This window comes from Neolamprologus multifasciatus, chromosome 6 (assembly GCF_963576455.1).
Source record: "Neolamprologus multifasciatus chromosome 6, fNeoMul1.2, whole genome shotgun sequence".
NCBI classification, from domain to species: Eukaryota; Metazoa; Chordata; class Actinopteri; order Cichliformes; family Cichlidae; genus Neolamprologus; species Neolamprologus multifasciatus.
Window position 1 is genome coordinate 24,295,842 of NC_140444.1, and position 16,108 is coordinate 24,311,949.

The 16,108-nt window shown below is 41.0% G+C and overlaps 2 protein-coding genes across 4 annotated transcripts; both read right to left on the reverse strand.

Moving 5' to 3' along the window:
• Positions 1 to 299: 299 nt before the first annotated feature.
• Positions 300 to 7,702, reverse strand: trmo (tRNA methyltransferase O). Of its 2 annotated transcripts, XM_085164226.1 has the most exons (7): positions 7,101 to 7,702; positions 6,780 to 6,925; positions 4,837 to 5,011; positions 4,531 to 4,688; positions 3,712 to 4,296; positions 2,316 to 2,515; positions 300 to 999 (listed from the first exon to the last, which is right to left on the reverse strand). In XM_085164226.1, the coding sequence occupies exons 1-7, from the start codon at positions 7,187 to 7,189 to the stop codon at positions 916 to 918; spliced, it is 1,437 nt and encodes a 478-aa protein (XP_085020352.1). In that variant the 5' UTR covers positions 7,190 to 7,702; the 3' UTR covers positions 300 to 915. The 2 variants fall into 2 exon arrangements, with proteins under 2 accessions (XP_085020352.1, XP_085020351.1); XM_085164225.1 differs by having other exon boundaries at positions 300 to 2,515.
• Positions 7,703 to 12,071: 4,369 nt separating this feature from the next.
• Positions 12,072 to 14,265, reverse strand: hemgn (hemogen). 2 transcript variants are annotated; one of them, XM_085164231.1, is made up of 4 exons: positions 13,996 to 14,265; positions 13,593 to 13,683; positions 12,675 to 13,216; positions 12,072 to 12,576 (listed from the first exon to the last, which is right to left on the reverse strand). In XM_085164231.1, the coding sequence occupies exons 1-4, from the start codon at positions 14,057 to 14,059 to the stop codon at positions 12,470 to 12,472; spliced, it is 804 nt and encodes a 267-aa protein (XP_085020357.1). In that variant the 5' UTR covers positions 14,060 to 14,265; the 3' UTR covers positions 12,072 to 12,469. The 2 variants fall into 2 exon arrangements, with proteins under 2 accessions (XP_085020357.1, XP_085020358.1); XM_085164232.1 differs by having other exon boundaries at positions 13,605 to 13,683; positions 13,996 to 14,264.
• Between the last annotated feature and the right edge of the window lie 1,843 nt (positions 14,266 to 16,108).

Below are 16,108 nucleotides of genomic sequence, written 5' to 3' on the forward strand. Positions count from 1 at the left end.
AAAAAATAATATCTGACTCTTCAGTTATTTCCACTGCCTTCTTATATATTGCTTTACAAGCTGGAAGCTATGTAATTACATGGAAAAATTACCCATAAATCACCCTTTTTTGGGAAACAAGTGTAGGAGCAGAGAGTGATACGTATGCTCCATGAGTCTGGACAATGACACAGTTTGTTTAGCTTTGGTGTCTACCAAACCAGCCATCCACCCAAACAATATTTCAGTTCTTCTTTTAGCTGTATCCCACCATCTGCCTAGCATCGTCTTCTGTGTCATCAACAATGACCGCTCTGTAGTCAAAGTCAAAATGAGCTTTATTGTCAAAGACCATATGTACAGTCATACACAGGAATCTGAAACTGCAATGTTCCCATGGCCCTCAGTGTACACTAAAACAATATAAAGATAAAAATAAAATAGGAGTCTTATGTACAACACAATGCAATACAATACAATCTTATATAAACAGAGTGCAACACAATCATAGTGATTGTGGGCAAGTTTCAGGGGCTGGGGGACACAGTCAGTGAAAAGGCAATGGTGGTGGTTTGGGGGTGGAGGGTTCAGAGGGAAGAGGTGAATGCAGGTCTGGAGTTTGTGTATGTGAGAGGATGGAGTGAATTCAGCATCCTGACAGCCCGATGGACGAAGCTGTGTCTCAGCCCGGAGGCTCTTCAGTCTCCTTCCTGATGGCAGCAAACTGAAGAGGTTATTGGACGGATGAGTGGAGTCACCTGTAATGCAGTGAAAATGACAGCCCCAACACCAACAGCGTTTTATAGTTTGTTTTAATTTATTTGCGTTAGTTTTTCGCTTGGCAACTTTCCAGCTGCCCTGCTTGTAGCACACACAATCATACACCTCAGGTCCTGGCACATCTTTTACAGGGGAGATGTGATCAGTTGATGGAGCTCAGGTGTGTGTCAGCCTCCCCTGACACGGCACCCTGAACCCCCTTCTCCACCCCTCCCCTGCAGCTGAGCCACAAACCACACCCTGCTACAATAACATTTTTGCTTTAAATACAGTTAATAATATGCATCAAGCAGACAAATGTTTTTAAAGCCTTATTTTGGGGTAAAGTCACATTTTAAGTGTCTTTCTCATATTTGATTGGTGATGTTATACATGCAACTTTTATGATGTGGTGACCGCAGAAAATAAATATGATAATTCTTCCAGTATTGTTTGAATGCACCACATTGCCCGGGCATTTCTGTGTGGAGTTTGCATCTTCTCCCTACAACTGCCTGATGGATGGCCTAGATTTTCAGTGTTTCACATTTTTCGGCTGAAATTGTTCCACCATGAACTCAAGTGCCCTCACACAGCTCTGCATAAAACACCACAAATCACTTTCATGTAGTGTGTTTTTCTTCCTCTCTTAGATCTGTATTATACAATATTGGAAAAGTCTGTCAAAATGGCACTGAAAGATCAGAAGTGTGTTGAGATTATTGTGTGAATCTAAATGTAAAATACGCACTTTTATAAATACTTAAGCAAGAAGCTAAAGGGATAATAAAGTACGGAGAAGCAGGAAAAGATCAATTAGGGGGGAGGTAATAGAAGCCTGATGAAAGGGAGGAACAAATAAATCATGACATTACAAGATGTCAGTGGTCAGACTAAAATGGGGTCCCTCCACATCATCTAAAGAGCCATGGACCCTTTTTCCTACTGTGCTTCTACTGTCATTGCTCACTGATTAAGTCATGATTCTGTCTGTTGAATCATTTGTTGACTCTTCCTGTCCCACGAGGGCCTCCTTGAGAGTGTTTATGAATCTTATGAGGCTCTGTGGCCCGTTTCATTGCCCAAAGACAATTATAAAACAACACAGCCTCGTTTCCACTGATGTATCCTAATAACACATAAATTAAAGGACTGTCTCTCGAGGAAACAAGAAGAGCTAGCAGCTAACCCACTCCAAGGCTAACCGTTTGCAAAAAGAAGAAAGAAAAGAAATGAAACTCTGTTTGTGCAACTACTTACATTTTTTCCAATTTGTAAATACTTTTTAAAGACAAACAGAAAAAAGGGCATTTGTTTTTTAAGTAAATATCTTATTTAATTATCCAATACAACTTTGAATATACAATGCCTCATTATTCTTCTGTCTGATTTTAAGTAAGCCAATATGATTTACAAATAAAAGTTTGCTAGCAAAGAATTTAGATTGAAATACCAAAAAGAAAGGAACAAACAAGAGGATGTTTTTGTGTCACATGAAAGGCTCCTCTCTTCAGCTCAAAATCCATCAAGGAAAAAGTTTCTCATACTGAAGCAATGTGCGGCTCTACAGGTTTTACCTGCAGCACCTCTGCAAAGCCTTGTCCAAACCAGCAGGTGATGTCAGCCGTGTCAAGGGTGAAGAAAAAGAGTCTGTCCTTGCAGCGAGTCCTCCTGTAGACGGATCGGGGGTCTGCTGACAGGACCCCTCTGATGGCAGCGACTGCCTCCTCTGTACTGCGCAGAAACTTAAACCGGGGTCTGTGGCTTTCAGACAGTCCTGTGTGTTACACAAGTTTGGTTTTCAGTCTCTCTGCTCACATATGAATGAAGGCTTTCACATTAATTACTGATACAACAGTGCCCCCTTATGGAGACAAACATACAGTGCATCTGGAAAGTATTCACAGCGCTTCACTTGTTCCACATTGTGTCATCTTACAGGCTTATTCCAAAATAGATTAAATTCATTTCCAACTCAAAATTCTACACACAAACCACCATGATGACCAAGTGAAACAAAATGCTTGAGATGTATTAAAATAAAAAACAAATATACAGCATGTACATAAGTTATCACAGCCTTTGCCATGAAACTCAAAATTAACCTCAGATTCCACTGATCATCTGTCAGATGTTTCTACAGCTTGACTGGATATGATTTAGAAAGGCACACACCTGTCCACATACTGTAAGGTACTATAGTTGTTGGTGGATGTCAGAGCACAAACCAAGCCACATTTCTGCAGCATTAAAAGGTTCCAGTGAGCACAGTGGGCTCATCATGCGTAAATGGAAGAAGTTTGGAACCACCAGGACTCTTCCTACAGCTGACCGCACGGCCTTCCTGGGTAATCAGAGCAGAAGGGCCTTAGTCAGGGAGGTGTCCGAGAACCTGACTGTCACTCCTACAGATCTCCAGTGTTGCTCTGTGGAGAGAGGAGAACTTTCCAAAAGGACAGACATTTCTGCAGCGTGAGACCTCTATGGTGGAGTGTCCAAGTGGAAGCCAGTCTTCAAAGGCTGATGACAGCCCACATGGAGTTGCCCAAAGATGCCTAAAAGACTCTCAGACCTTGTGCACCGTCACTCTCCATTCAACCTGACAGAGCCTGAGGGGCACTGCAAAACTGGAAGAAACTGTCCCCAAATAGGTGTACCAATCTTGTAGCATCATACTCAAAAAGACCCGAGGCTGCCAAAGGTGCTTCGACAAAGTATTAAGCAAAGGCTATGAATACTTATGAACACTTTTGTTTTTTATTTTTAATAAATGTAGTTAATTTATGAATTAATTTAATGAATTGCAAGCCAACGTTTATCCCTTTGTCATCACAGGGTATTGTGTGTACAATTTTCAGGTGAAAACTGAATTGAATCCATTTTATAATAAGTCTGTAACAAAATATGAAAACAGTGAAGCGCTGTGAATACTTTCCAGATGCGCTGCATCTCCCATGATCTCAGTCATCTTACCTGACAGGTGTGCAGGGATAAATTCTGCCAGCTCCCTCTCCGCGTGAAGGCTGAATCGCACATCCAGACTTGCGACAGGAGGCTCTCTGATCCAGCCTGCGATCGTAGTGTAGGCTTCCTCTCCGTAGCAGGGATGGTCTACTTCCAACGAAGGTGGTTTCGTTTTAGGAGAGTCTGAACCTCGGTTCTTACTCTCAGAACTTAAGAAAACGTCTTGGTTCACAAAAACCTTGACCTCCTCCAGCACATTACTGAGGTCTTTGGACAGAGAAAACTGAGCACTGATATGAGATGAACCTGTTGCGTTAGTATTCGTTTTTTCTTCTGGGAGGAGATTCCCCACATAATCATTAGCTGCTCCTCGATCTTCTGTGTTTAACTGCACATCTATGTCTGATCCTTCAGGGAGGTTAGTGAGGTTTCTCTTGTCCTCATTCATTTGGTCAGTGTTTGAATTACAGGGCTCTGAGTCCTCCTCATAGCTCCTCCGGGTGTCGGGGGAGTCGTACTCTGGGATATAGGGTTTGATGTCCAGGACTGGGGTGCCTGCAATCATATCAATGTCTGACAGGTGTAGAGTATCACCTAGAAAATAAAGAAATGCATTCATATTTATATACAGCTAAAACATCTACAAAACTAGGTCAGAGTTTAACCAGAGTCTGCTTAAAATAGTGAGATTTAACAGCTGTAACTATTAGCACAAGTGGAAAATTACCCTGTGCTTCAGACAGGGTTCAAGCAACAAATCAGTGCAGCTCCCTCGGAGAAATAACTCAGCTCAGATCAGTATACACACACGTGTTTAGTGACACTGACCGTGTATTTTGTCGAGCTTTGCCAGTGTTAGGCCCAACGCATTCGGTCGATGAGGACTGCGTGTCGAGTACACACCGACTCTCTGCCCGTTCAGCCTGGGCGGCCTCACTTTGGCTTTGTAGCTCAGGTGGCCGTTTTTGTGGAAGAGAAAAATTATCCTGCAGAGGCCAGATGACAAAGAAAGGCAGATGATGGGAAATAGTGTTTACGTGTACATGCTTAGTTAAAATGAGTAAAAAAATATCTTGCAAGTTGGGTAACAATATTTGGTAACGTGTTGTACACAAACACACACATGAAACCTACCAAACATGGGAGTATTGCTCCAGGCCCACCAGAGCGTGCTCCGGGTTGTTGAAGACACTCGGCTGAATTCGAAGTTCTGCCCTTGAAGGGCCACAAATAGTGGGCTGCCGGGGAGTCCCGTTCTTCACAGAAAAACAGGAACTAATGTAACCAATTGAGACCGTTTGGATGTCCCCTGCAATGATAAGAATATTAGGGTCAGGTTTTGTAACACAGACACTGTGTCTAACTTGGCCTCTAATTTATCCTTTGCACTCACTTTTATTCCACAAGAGTGTTTTGTTATTTATTTAAAAATATATATATATACTGTAACCTATTATGTTAGTGCTGAAATGATTGAATTAGTTACAGACTTGATGACAGACAATTCAAGTCTTTGGCTTTAGAGCAAAACAAATACTCTCAAGATGTCAACATGGTTTCCTTCTTTCTATTTTGGTCACATTTTAGAGGATGACCAACCCTGTTAGCAAAACGACACTGAAACAATGCTGACTTTTCATCTGAGTCATCATCATGGTTAAAACTTAAATTTTAAGGCTAAATTAATGTTGGAGCAAAATTAAATTCCTGATGAAACCTGACAGTGTGATGATAATTAGTCACAGTGAACATCAGTGCCCCTGTCTCCAAACCATTCACACTTGCTGGTATTATTCTGCCTTTGTTCATGATTTCAGCTTTATTACAATATTAACCAATGGTGCAAAACCGATCAAGAATCACTATTCAATGCAGGGTCAGTAAGATTTAAGTTTACAGCACAAGGCTGAATCACATAGTTTCAACTATTGGTTGCTGTGTGGGAAATGATTACCCAAATACATAAGCCAATAAAAAGAAAAAGTGCCATGACTTTTACTCATTAGCTGACTCTGCACACTGAACATCTCTGAGCCAAAAGTGTTATTTTGGTAGGTATAATTGACGTATTGTTATAAACAGAAATTTAAAGCAAAATAAAGCCTTCCTGAGTAGTGCTCTTTGTTTTAGGGTTTATTTTTTTCTTCCTCTTTTGGTCACACTTTATAGCACAAGGTGTAATTCTTCTGTGGTTAAATGAAACTTTTAGGTATTTTATTTGACATTACAGTGTAATTATATTTACCTACAAATACTTAAAGGTAAGCACACAAAAACAAGTGGGTAACAAGTCAGTTGCTTGGGGGGGTTTAAAAGAAAACAAAGAAATATTTATAATGTAAGTAAATTTTAGAAATGCGTAAGTACAGGCTGTACAATGGAGTGGCTTAACCTTACCCAGCAAGAGTATTTTTCAGCAAAGGAGACACATATTATATTGCAAGTTTGTACAGCACAAAGTAAAAAAGGACAATTAAATAATAGAAAAACCATCATGCACATCAACATGATGAATATTAAATAACAACATAAATAATAAAGATGTAAAAATTACAATGTAAAGTGGAAAAATACTGGCTTGCTACAAAAGGTAATGACACACTAAAAATAGTTATGTCATAATTATAACTGATTACAGTATAACTTGCATCTTCTTTCCTGTAAAATACCTGGAAGTTAAGCAAGTTTTAATCACTCCACAATACAGCCTGCAACACAAAAAGTACAGCATACCTATGATGTAAGATGGGGATTGTTTTAATACATTTCAGCTAAATTACCAGTATGTGTGTGTGTATATATATATATATATATATATATATATATATATATAATATTTATTTATAATATAAATCACTGTTTTCCTGTAAAAACATCTCAGTCTCTTATTCTAGTGTACTACCTTTAAGTATTTGTAGGTAAATATATTTAGATTGTAATTTCAGGTAAAATACACTGAAATTCAATTTAATTGCAGGGAAATTGCGCCCTTAGTTGCGGGCTGTGTTACTTTTTTTTGGTGGAGGGAGGGCTTAGTTTTTGTAATTACAAATGTTTGTGACGCTGGTGGTAGCTACCTCGCTCTAATGCTGCTGGCGACGGTGGTGAAGGTGGTGTAGGTGCTGGAGCTTTAACTTCTTCGCTGAGTCCAATCTTCGACACAGCAGCCTGAACCGCCAGCAGCTGTTTGCGATGAGCTCTAATTGCACTGTCTAGCGTCTGCCTGTTAGAGAAGATGTTGAGAATGAGCGTGTAATAATAATGGGAACCCTGGAAAATAATAAAAAATAAAAAGGCCAATGCAAAACAGAACACGGCGTTTAATTTGTTTAATTCTTAAAACAGCAAGAAGTCTCTCGTGAGAAAAACACGTGGCGGTGCAAAACCTACAAACATACCTCAGGTTCTTGATTTCTTTTCGCATCACAGAAACCTGCTGGTTCAGTTTATTCATGTGCTCGGAGCAGCACTCACACAGCGGACTCATCTTACTAACACAAAGAGAAAAGACAGCTCTGAAACGGTGAGCTTTTAGCGGCTGTTGTTGCTGCTGAGACCGGAGAGACTTTGTCAACGCGGAAGTGCATGCTAGACTTTATTGTTGGCCAACCAAGAGTGCTGCAGGCGTTAAACTGAAACAGGTCGGCTCTTCTGAATCCCCTCTGTAAGTCTGTCATTGCTGTGGGCTCGTTGGTTTGGGATTATTTTTGCTGCCGTTTCGCTTAAATTACCCGTCCATCATTTAAAAATAATATGTAGTTACATTACATGTGCTGCACAAAACACACCATGATGAAGGAATGTTTTCTACCAACAGGGGGCAGCCAAGACACGTTTAATACAGTCTGCTTTTTAAATAAATAAATATTGGCAAACCATAGTACAAACGAAATCAGTGTAATGTGGTATATACTCAGTTGTGTTGTCTTTATTGGTACATGTGGATATCCTGCATTTGTCTAGCCCTGAATGGACTAGTTGTTCAACAGGTTTGGCTGTACACAATAAAAAAAAAAAACATAATGTATTGTAATTTTAGGTATTTGAAGTTAACCTCCCCTCAACACCTACAGGGGATCATTGTAGCTTAAGCACTAATGAATCTTTCTAAATCACTAATTAAAGACTTGATTATTAATATTACACTAACATATGTACAGTCACTGATCACTTTCTTAGATATACTCGTTCAACTTGGCAGCAACTCAGTCCATTAGGCATGCAGATGTGAATAAGATGACCTGCTGAAGTTCAAACTAAGCATAAGAATTAGGAAGAAAGTTGATCTAAGAGTGACTTTTGGTGCCAGACGATTTGGTGTTTTAAAGAGAATGGTCCAAATGAGTGGTAGTTTAAACAAAACAAGCTTTATTGGTCGCATACACAATCATACAGAGTACAGGGAAATGTTCGTGTCCGAGCTGTGGACAGGCTGGAGACATAGCTGCGCCATTCCAGGGCTTGGTGTTTGGCATGAGGGGCCTAGCCAGGACCCTTACTAGACACTGGGAGGAAATCAAACTTGCGACCTCCGCGCCAAAGATGTGTGGTCTTACCACTACACTATCCAGTGTAGGATATGCCTTATTGATGGCAGAATGTCCAGAGGAGCATATAGGAAGTCAACAAGGCAACAAATAACCACTGGTTACAAACAAGATATGCAGAAAAGCATTTCTTGAACCTTGAACTAGATTGAACTAGAACTACAGCAGTGGAAGACCACATCTAAGTTAAGAACAAATGGCTGAGGCTACAATTTGCAACAAATAAAATGGTCTGTATTTATATAGCGCTTTACATATCCAGTCATCCACCCATTCACACACTGGTGATGGCAAGCTACATTGTAGCCACAGCCACCCTGGGGCGTACTGACAGAGGCGAGGCTGCCGGACACTGACGCCACCGGGCCCTCTGACCACCACCAGTAGGCAACGCGTGAAGTGTCTTGCCCAAGGACACAACGACCGAGACTGTCCAAGCCGGGGCTCGAACCGGCAACCTTCCGGTTACAAGGCAAACTCCCAACTCTTGAGCCACGATCGCCCAAGGCAATAGGCAATAGTTAATCATTAGTGAAAATGTCTTGATGCATGCTCAATCATCCAGGAAGGGAAATCCCAACAAGTGGATTCTGTTCATCTGGACGTCGTGTTTTCAGTGGGAGAAGTTTTCAGAGACTGAAGAAGTCACTTGGATGAGAGACAAAACATTTCTCCAACTGAAAACACGACGTCCAGATGAACAGAATCAACCTGTCAATTTATTTATTTTTTTATTTTTTATTTTTTGTTGCATCCTTAAATCAGCTGATTTACAAAAGTAAATCATGCCAGGTCACAAAGCTCAGATCATCTCAACCTGGATTGTTGAACACTGTTGTCGAATATTAAAACTCTTCACTACATACACTCATTCAGCACTATGGAAAATTGGGGAAAATGTTGCCTGGTGTTGCATCCTGTGAGGCTGTGGGAGGATGTGGGTGGGGTGTTTGCCTGCTCTCCCCGCCTCCTCCTCTCTTGCCACTCCTACCCCCTCTGTCTCTCTCCTCTCTCCCCAGGACACAGCTGCTTTTGATTAGCCTCGTTTGCCACCTGACTCCAGTCAGCAATCACCTCTGAGGCTGTTTAAACTGGGGATGAGCTGTGAGCAGTGTGGTTTTTTCCCCTCTGTGGTGCTACACAGGTTTGTGCTAGGTTTTGGACAGACAACCTCCTTCTGACTAGTGAGTAGATGGGCTTGTGGGCCCTGAGAGTGTCTCCCCATGGTGAGGAGTAGGGTAGGAAGTGTGGGAAGTGCCTCCCTTTTTTGTTTAGTAGTCTTCTTGTCTTTTGTTGCTGCGAGTGTTTCCGTTGTTTCTTTGGCATTATTGGTAAAACGGCGTTGTCGGTGCTTTGTGCACTTGATGCTTAGCCTTTAAAGTTGCCTCGAGCCTGGTACACTCCAGAAGCTAACTAGGCTAAGATTTTAGTAGGTAGGTCTGGGGAGAGGGTCGGTGGTATCTTTATTTATTGGTTAACCTGTGGCCACACATTTCCCACCTGTTTTTGATTTGTGTATTGGAGGTGGTGCTTCTTTGTTGTTATTGTTAGCCTCGGGTAGTTTTTGTTTAAGATTTAATGGCTACCTTTGATATTGCCGTGTTTAAGGAAAACCCCTCGCTTGTCCAACTGGACGCCTGTAGGAAGAGGGATTTGCATGAGGTGGCATCATTTTATGGCATTTCTGTCTCCACAGCTCTGCGTAAGGTTGAGCTGAAAGCTGCTCTTGTGTCTGGCTTGGTGGAGAAAGGGATAGTGGCCTTGCCAGTGTCTGCCAGTCCACTTGAGCATGGTGTAGCGTCTCAGCCTGTTCCGCAGGTGCCAGCTCAAGCTGTAGGTCCATTGGTGTCGACACCTGTTGCTCAGGGGCTGCCTGAGGACAAACCCATGACGTTGCCTCGCTTCGAACCTCTCTCCATTGAATCAAGTGTAGGCTCGAAGCAGGATGCTAAGCTCCATGTACGCCTGGTTCGTCTCCAGTTGGAAAAGGAGGATCGTGAGAGGGAGTTCCAGCTAAAGGAGTTGGGGCTTAGGCGTTTAGACGCAGAGCTTGCCAGAGCCAGGGAGGTTGAATTGAAAAAGGTAAGTTAGGGGAAGGGGAACGTAACCGGTCTGATGAGTCTCAATTACTTCTGCAACATTTAGATGTTAGGGCCAGAATTTGGATCCATCCTACCTTGTATCAGTGATTCAGGATGTTTGTGGTTTAATGGTGTGGAGGATATTTTTCATACAATTTGGTACCAACTGAGCATCATCTAAACAGCCTACCCAACTACTGCTGCTGACCATGTCGACCCCTTTATGACTACACCGTACCCATCTTCTGTTGGCTACCTTCAGCAGGATATCATAATCTCACAAAGCTCAGATTAGGGATGCAACGATACAAAGTTTTTCAAAACGATACCGATACTTGGATCTGAGTACTTGCCGATACAGAGTACAAAAACCGATACTTCTACCACACACACGCAATGAATTGGAAGACAGGTTTTATTTTATTCTCTGCCGATAATAAATAATATCTTAATAAAAATGACCACAAAAAAATTTCAAGTGAAAAATAAGCACTTCTGTTAATTGCAGTCTCCACATTGTAATTTAACAAAATATCACTGAACTATTGGCACTGCCTCGAGCTTTCGGAATAATAAATAAACACTTCTGTTTGGACTAAAATGAATACAAATTAGGTTTGAGGATAAAATAAACTTTTAAATTGTTGCAGAGTGTCCATAATGTAAACAAACAAACAAAATAACGAAAGTATTTGGCATTGACGAACGAACTCCCCATCTGCCCGTGGATCATCAGTCCACTGTGCCGTTAAACCAAGGACTGCACACACTGCTTGTCTTTACCTCTTTAGAAAGTTTTGGCACCATTATCTCCCTGATGTGTGGGCGGCTGGGAATTTCATATTGCAGCTCGAGTATGCTGAGAAGAATCCTGTTTTCCACGACTGGCATTGGCTGGTCATCCAGAGCAATAAAATGAGTCAGAGCCTCTGTTATTTAAACTGCCCGTGGATTTCCTCTTGACATTTTTCATCGCTTTTCCAAAACCTGAGTTAAAGTTGGCTGTTCCGGTCCACACTGCTGACATTTTGTTTAGCCTAGCTCCAGCAGCCTCCAGTTTCTTTCTTTCTTTTTTTTTTTTTTTTTCTTTTTTCTGGAGCTAACCTTGTGCCTGTTTAGCGCGGGATGTCCCCCTAGTGGCCAATCTAAAAACTACAACAAAAGTGACAAGCCATCGTCTGATTAATGAAATAATTTAGTATCGGTTCATGGTATCGGTTAACTAGTATGAGTACACACACATTTTACAGTATCGGTATTGGTGCATCCCTAGCTCAGATCATCTCAACCTGGTTTATTGAACAACACAGTGAGCTCCATTTACTCAAATGGCCTCCATAGTCATTCAATCCAGTAGCGCATCTTTTGACTTTTTCTGTCATTTCGCTAATTAATCAGTTATTACAGCTTTTACAAGTACTTTTTCCATCTCTTTATGTAGTACAAATTAGTAAATTATAAGCACTACCAGTAGCCACTAGCAGATAGGGCTAAATGTTTCACTACACGTGTCTCAACAGATAAGCCACAGATTAAATCTACAGATATGCTGTTCAAACTGTAGACCAAACATTTAATTTCACTCACCAGAGAGGAGAGATGTCATGTGAACAAAATGGTACATAGTTATTTCATTTAATGAAAATCGAGTTAATTCTAATTCATATCACTCATGTATTTCTCATTTGCATGTGGATGTCTTTCTCAGTCGATGACTCCTATAATAACGACTACTGTTAAATGATGCAGAAGTGACTTTTATTAGGCGAATAGTAACTTTTACAAAATTCTGTAAAAATAAATCCACAATTATGAATACATAATTACCAGCGATTTATACCCTTAACTTTTAAATAAAGGCCAGTGAAACTGGTTGCATACTAAATTGAAAGTGTGTATATATATATATATATATATATATATATAAAAAAGATAAGCTTTGCAATGAAGCACAACCAAAATAAATAAGCATACAGCTTTGGTTTGAATTTATACATCTTTCAAATAAGCAATGACTTGCCTCATCCTGTGTGTGCACACTACACAAAAAAAGAGAAAAATACTCAGAAACAAACTATGACGAGGCTTTGTATATATAAAGCAATATCTTAAGAGTGCATTTCAGAAAAAAAGTTGCAATTAATTTCCTGGAAAATATTCCTGAGCCATAGGCTGAGCGGAGACAGTTGGGACTGAGTACACGTTATTTTGTTCAGGCACGTTGATCGAAAGTGTTTCACTCAAATCTAAAAAAAAAGAAAGACATAATTTAATAATTATTAAACCTTTCGAATTAGACAATGTTTCAAAGTATTGTTTTAGTGTATTTTTACAACATACAGACCTTCATTAGCGCGTTTGTTGCCTTGTGATGGAGAGACGTCCTCCTCCTCATCTGGGCCTAAGTCCTCAATCAGGACCTGGCCTGGGGCCTCCTTGCCTTGTGACTCTGTATAGAGGGTCTCCACTTGGGGAGGAGCTGAGGGAGGAGCAGGAGTTACAGCTGGAACAGAGTCTAGGGACTGAGCTGGGACTAAGACAGCATTTGGAGCAGGAGCTGAATCTTGGACAGGAACTGGAGCACCAAAAACCAGAGTCGGAGCAGGAGCAGAATTCTGCACAAACTCGAACACTGCTGCAGGAGCAGCAAGGACTGAAGCTGGTTGTGATTCCAGCCCAAACAGTGGAGGCAGAGAACCGGTTATTTGGTCCTGAATGACCACAGCGGGTTCAGGTACCACCACGACTGCAGGAGTTTCCTGAAGTGCTTCAACTTCTTTCTGAACAGCAGACAGCTGCGGTGTGGGTTCAGTCTTCCTGGGCCTCCCTCTCTTCTTTGCACCGCTCTTGTCCTCAGCTCTTGATCTTTTCCGTTGGCTCTCCACCCTGAGAGATCACCGCAATTAACTTAAACAACAGTGGACATTGATACAGCTCTTTGTGACAGTTTTGCAAAGCTAATAGTACAAAGTCCTTGACCCAGATCTGTGGCGTCAATAGAAAAAGCAGCGCAACCTTTGCTTTCCTCTTGCTCCATATTCAATATAAACCAGAGGAGTGATAAGCAGCCAGAGTGCTGATAGTGTTTTCAGCATGTACTATACTGTACAGTGTTTCAACGCAGGCTACTAAACTTTTCTGGCTAGGACCGCCACTTTCTTCTACTGCACTTAAGTGCTGAAATTTGTAGATTTCTCCAAGAGCATAGAGGTAAACATAGGCAGCAGCGCTAACACTGTCTGTGCTTTTACTACAAATTTACCCAAAAACCCACTGGTTAGTTTCCTTCTCTTCTGCTTCGGCCTTTCTCTTCCTGAGAAGGTCCCTGTCTCGCAATCGGCGACGGATCCCACCTTTGAAACAAAGAGCCGTGCACAGAAATCATTTTCATATGGTGCATTAGAAATTCAAAGACAAACTGCATGACTGGGTAATGTGCTTGACTCATGACAATGTAGACTTTCTTCTCCTCGCTACACACTGGCAAACTTTGAAAACAGACAGATTTGTGATATTACCTAAATGTTGATCAAAGGTCTGTATCTGAGTTAACCAACAGGATCTCAGTGTATGCAAAGACATAACCAGCTCCTTCAGCATTTTGGTGTGGAAATGCTCGAGCAGACAATTTCCAAAGAAAAGATTAATCTTTAAAGAAAACCTACCTTCCTCCTCATTTGGATTTTTATATTCCAACTCTTGTTTCTCTTGTTGCGACATGTCCTCCATTCTGAGTCCTGCTATGAATGAATTCAACTCATTGAAGGCGGGCAAGCGCAAAAAAGACGACAGAATAACTTCTGACAGTTTTCTATTCCCACCCCTAGACGAATTATCTGGTTAACCATTACCACAGTGCAGGGAGAGTTCTTGCAGCTTTGGTCTTATCATATTTGTAAAGCTGGAGGAGTTGGCACAAAACTGACAGACAGAGCAGGGAAGACAACAGCGTGTGTGTGTGTGTGTGTGTGTGTGTGTGTGTGTGTGTGTGTGTGTGTGTGTGTGTGTGTGTGTGTGTGTGTGTGTGTGTGTGTGTGTGTGTGTGTTAACAAATTTGTTGTACTAGAGCTCTTCAGCAGCTGATCTAAAGGCACTGCTGTAGCTTAATAAGAGCAAGACTTTGACTGATTTTTGGACAGTTTCTCAATTAGGGTTCAATACATGTGAAGTTATTAAGTTTTGAATATGATGAGAAAAATATGAGAAAAAAACACAAAAGCTCAAAATATTTCTGTAGAAAATTCATAATATTAATCCACAAATCATAAGAAATATGCCTTTTTAGTAGGTAAACCACACTACAGACCAAACAAAATTCCTGTCTTCGTCCACAGTTGGGGCATATACCCATCTTATCGCTCAGATGGCAAGTTGCTCGGTTGGGTTGTGTTTGTAATCTTCTAACAACACATTGAGCCCTGATGTGTGTGTGTTTGAGAGACTCAGAGAGAGAGAGAGAGAGAGAGAGAGAGAGAGAGAGAGAGAGAGAGAGAGAGAGAGAGCTATCCAGTAGAGTAAATAACACTCAACTGCCAATTGCTCCCAGCACTGTGGGGGGAAATGTTGAAAGCTCTCTTTCTAAATGTACTGATTTCTGCATGAAGGTGCTCGTACTGCACTCACTTTTCAACATCATATGAAGAGAATCTATACACAGACATTCTGCACCGGTGGAAGCTATGAGTGCTAAGAAGTGAGTGAAAACATATATGTTTAAGTACTGGTTTTCACACACTTGAATTAAAATCACAAAACACAATCAACCAAACCTTCCAGCATAGTTCAAAAGATCCCAAACTGCACATAGTTAGCTCCTCAGCTAATAAAACTCCAACTGACACATTAATAAACCCCCTCCAGCATTACTGTTACAGCCAAAAGCAGACAGGGCTGTCATTCACACACAGCCCCACTGTTGCACAATGAAATGTGAGGAATGTCAGTGTAGATATTACAGTGCCATCTTCTGGCATTGCTTCTCAACTACTAAACACTGATTTAAAAACAGTGTCTGTGTGTATATATACACTGTGCCTTTAACATGCATGTGGCCAGAGTTGGGGTATTTGCATTGGTTGCCCTCAGCACACTATGCAAACACATCTTGCTAACATTTATACATTTGTTATATTTACTAGACTTAAAGCAGGCTATAATTTGATATGCATTTATAGTATTAAAGCTTATTCACTGATTAATTTAGAATAAAACAGAAAAAAATACAACCATAGTAGATTTTCTACTAAAACGCTGGAGAGTGTCAGGAAGTAAAGAGGAGGGGTTGTGTGGGGTGCCCTACCCCTCCATATGTGTATATACAATGCTCTCTTTAAGGCAAACCACATATAGCCCTACTTTTTAGCGGTTGGGGGTAGGGATGAGCCATTTAGTAGCCAAGAAACAACACAATTTTGTTTATTTTTCTTTTTTTATTACAATGTAAAAAAGTATCACACATTCACAAGACCCAACACATACATATACATTTTTTTAAATAGGCATACATTATGATGGTTACCTCATAATTACACTGCTTGTCTGTTAACTATAAAGCAGTAATGCATTCGAGATTTCCTGTGACACTTTTAAATGAAGAATAACAAAGTTCCCCATGTGACCTACTTTATCGCCGTTTAATTGCTTGGTTGCTTATTTGTTTTGCATACGCTACACGCGTCTGTTCGTGCACATCCTTCGCTGAATAAAACCGACTTCTCAAAGAAAAACCCCGCCGTCTTCACTGAACGACACTACAGTAATTTCCTTGCACAAAATAAA

Bases quoted from the DNA above. Each gene is read 5' to 3' on its own strand.
- hemgn (XM_085164231.1), bottom strand. From the start codon at position 14,059: ATGGAGGACATGTCGCAACAAGAGAAACAAGAGTTGGAATATAAAAAT. The intron at 13,217-13,592 runs GTAAATTTGTAG...GTGATCTCTCAG, and splicing joins ACTAACCAGTGGGTTTTTGG to GGTGGAGAGCCAACGGAAAA. The intron at 12,577-12,674 runs GTCTGTATGTTG...CTTTTTTTTTAG, and splicing joins CAACAAACGCGCTAATGAAG to ATTTGAGTGAAACACTTTCG.
- trmo (XM_085164226.1), bottom strand. From the start codon at position 7,189: ATGAGTCCGCTGTGTGAGTGCTGCTCCGAGCACATGAATAAACTGAAC. The intron at 4,297-4,530 runs GTCAGTGTCACT...TTTATTTTCTAG, and splicing joins AAAGCTCGACAAAATACACG to GTGATACTCTACACCTGTCA. The intron at 2,516-3,711 runs GTAAGATGACTG...TGTAACACACAG, and splicing joins TATCCCTGCACACCTGTCAG to GACTGTCTGAAAGCCACAGA.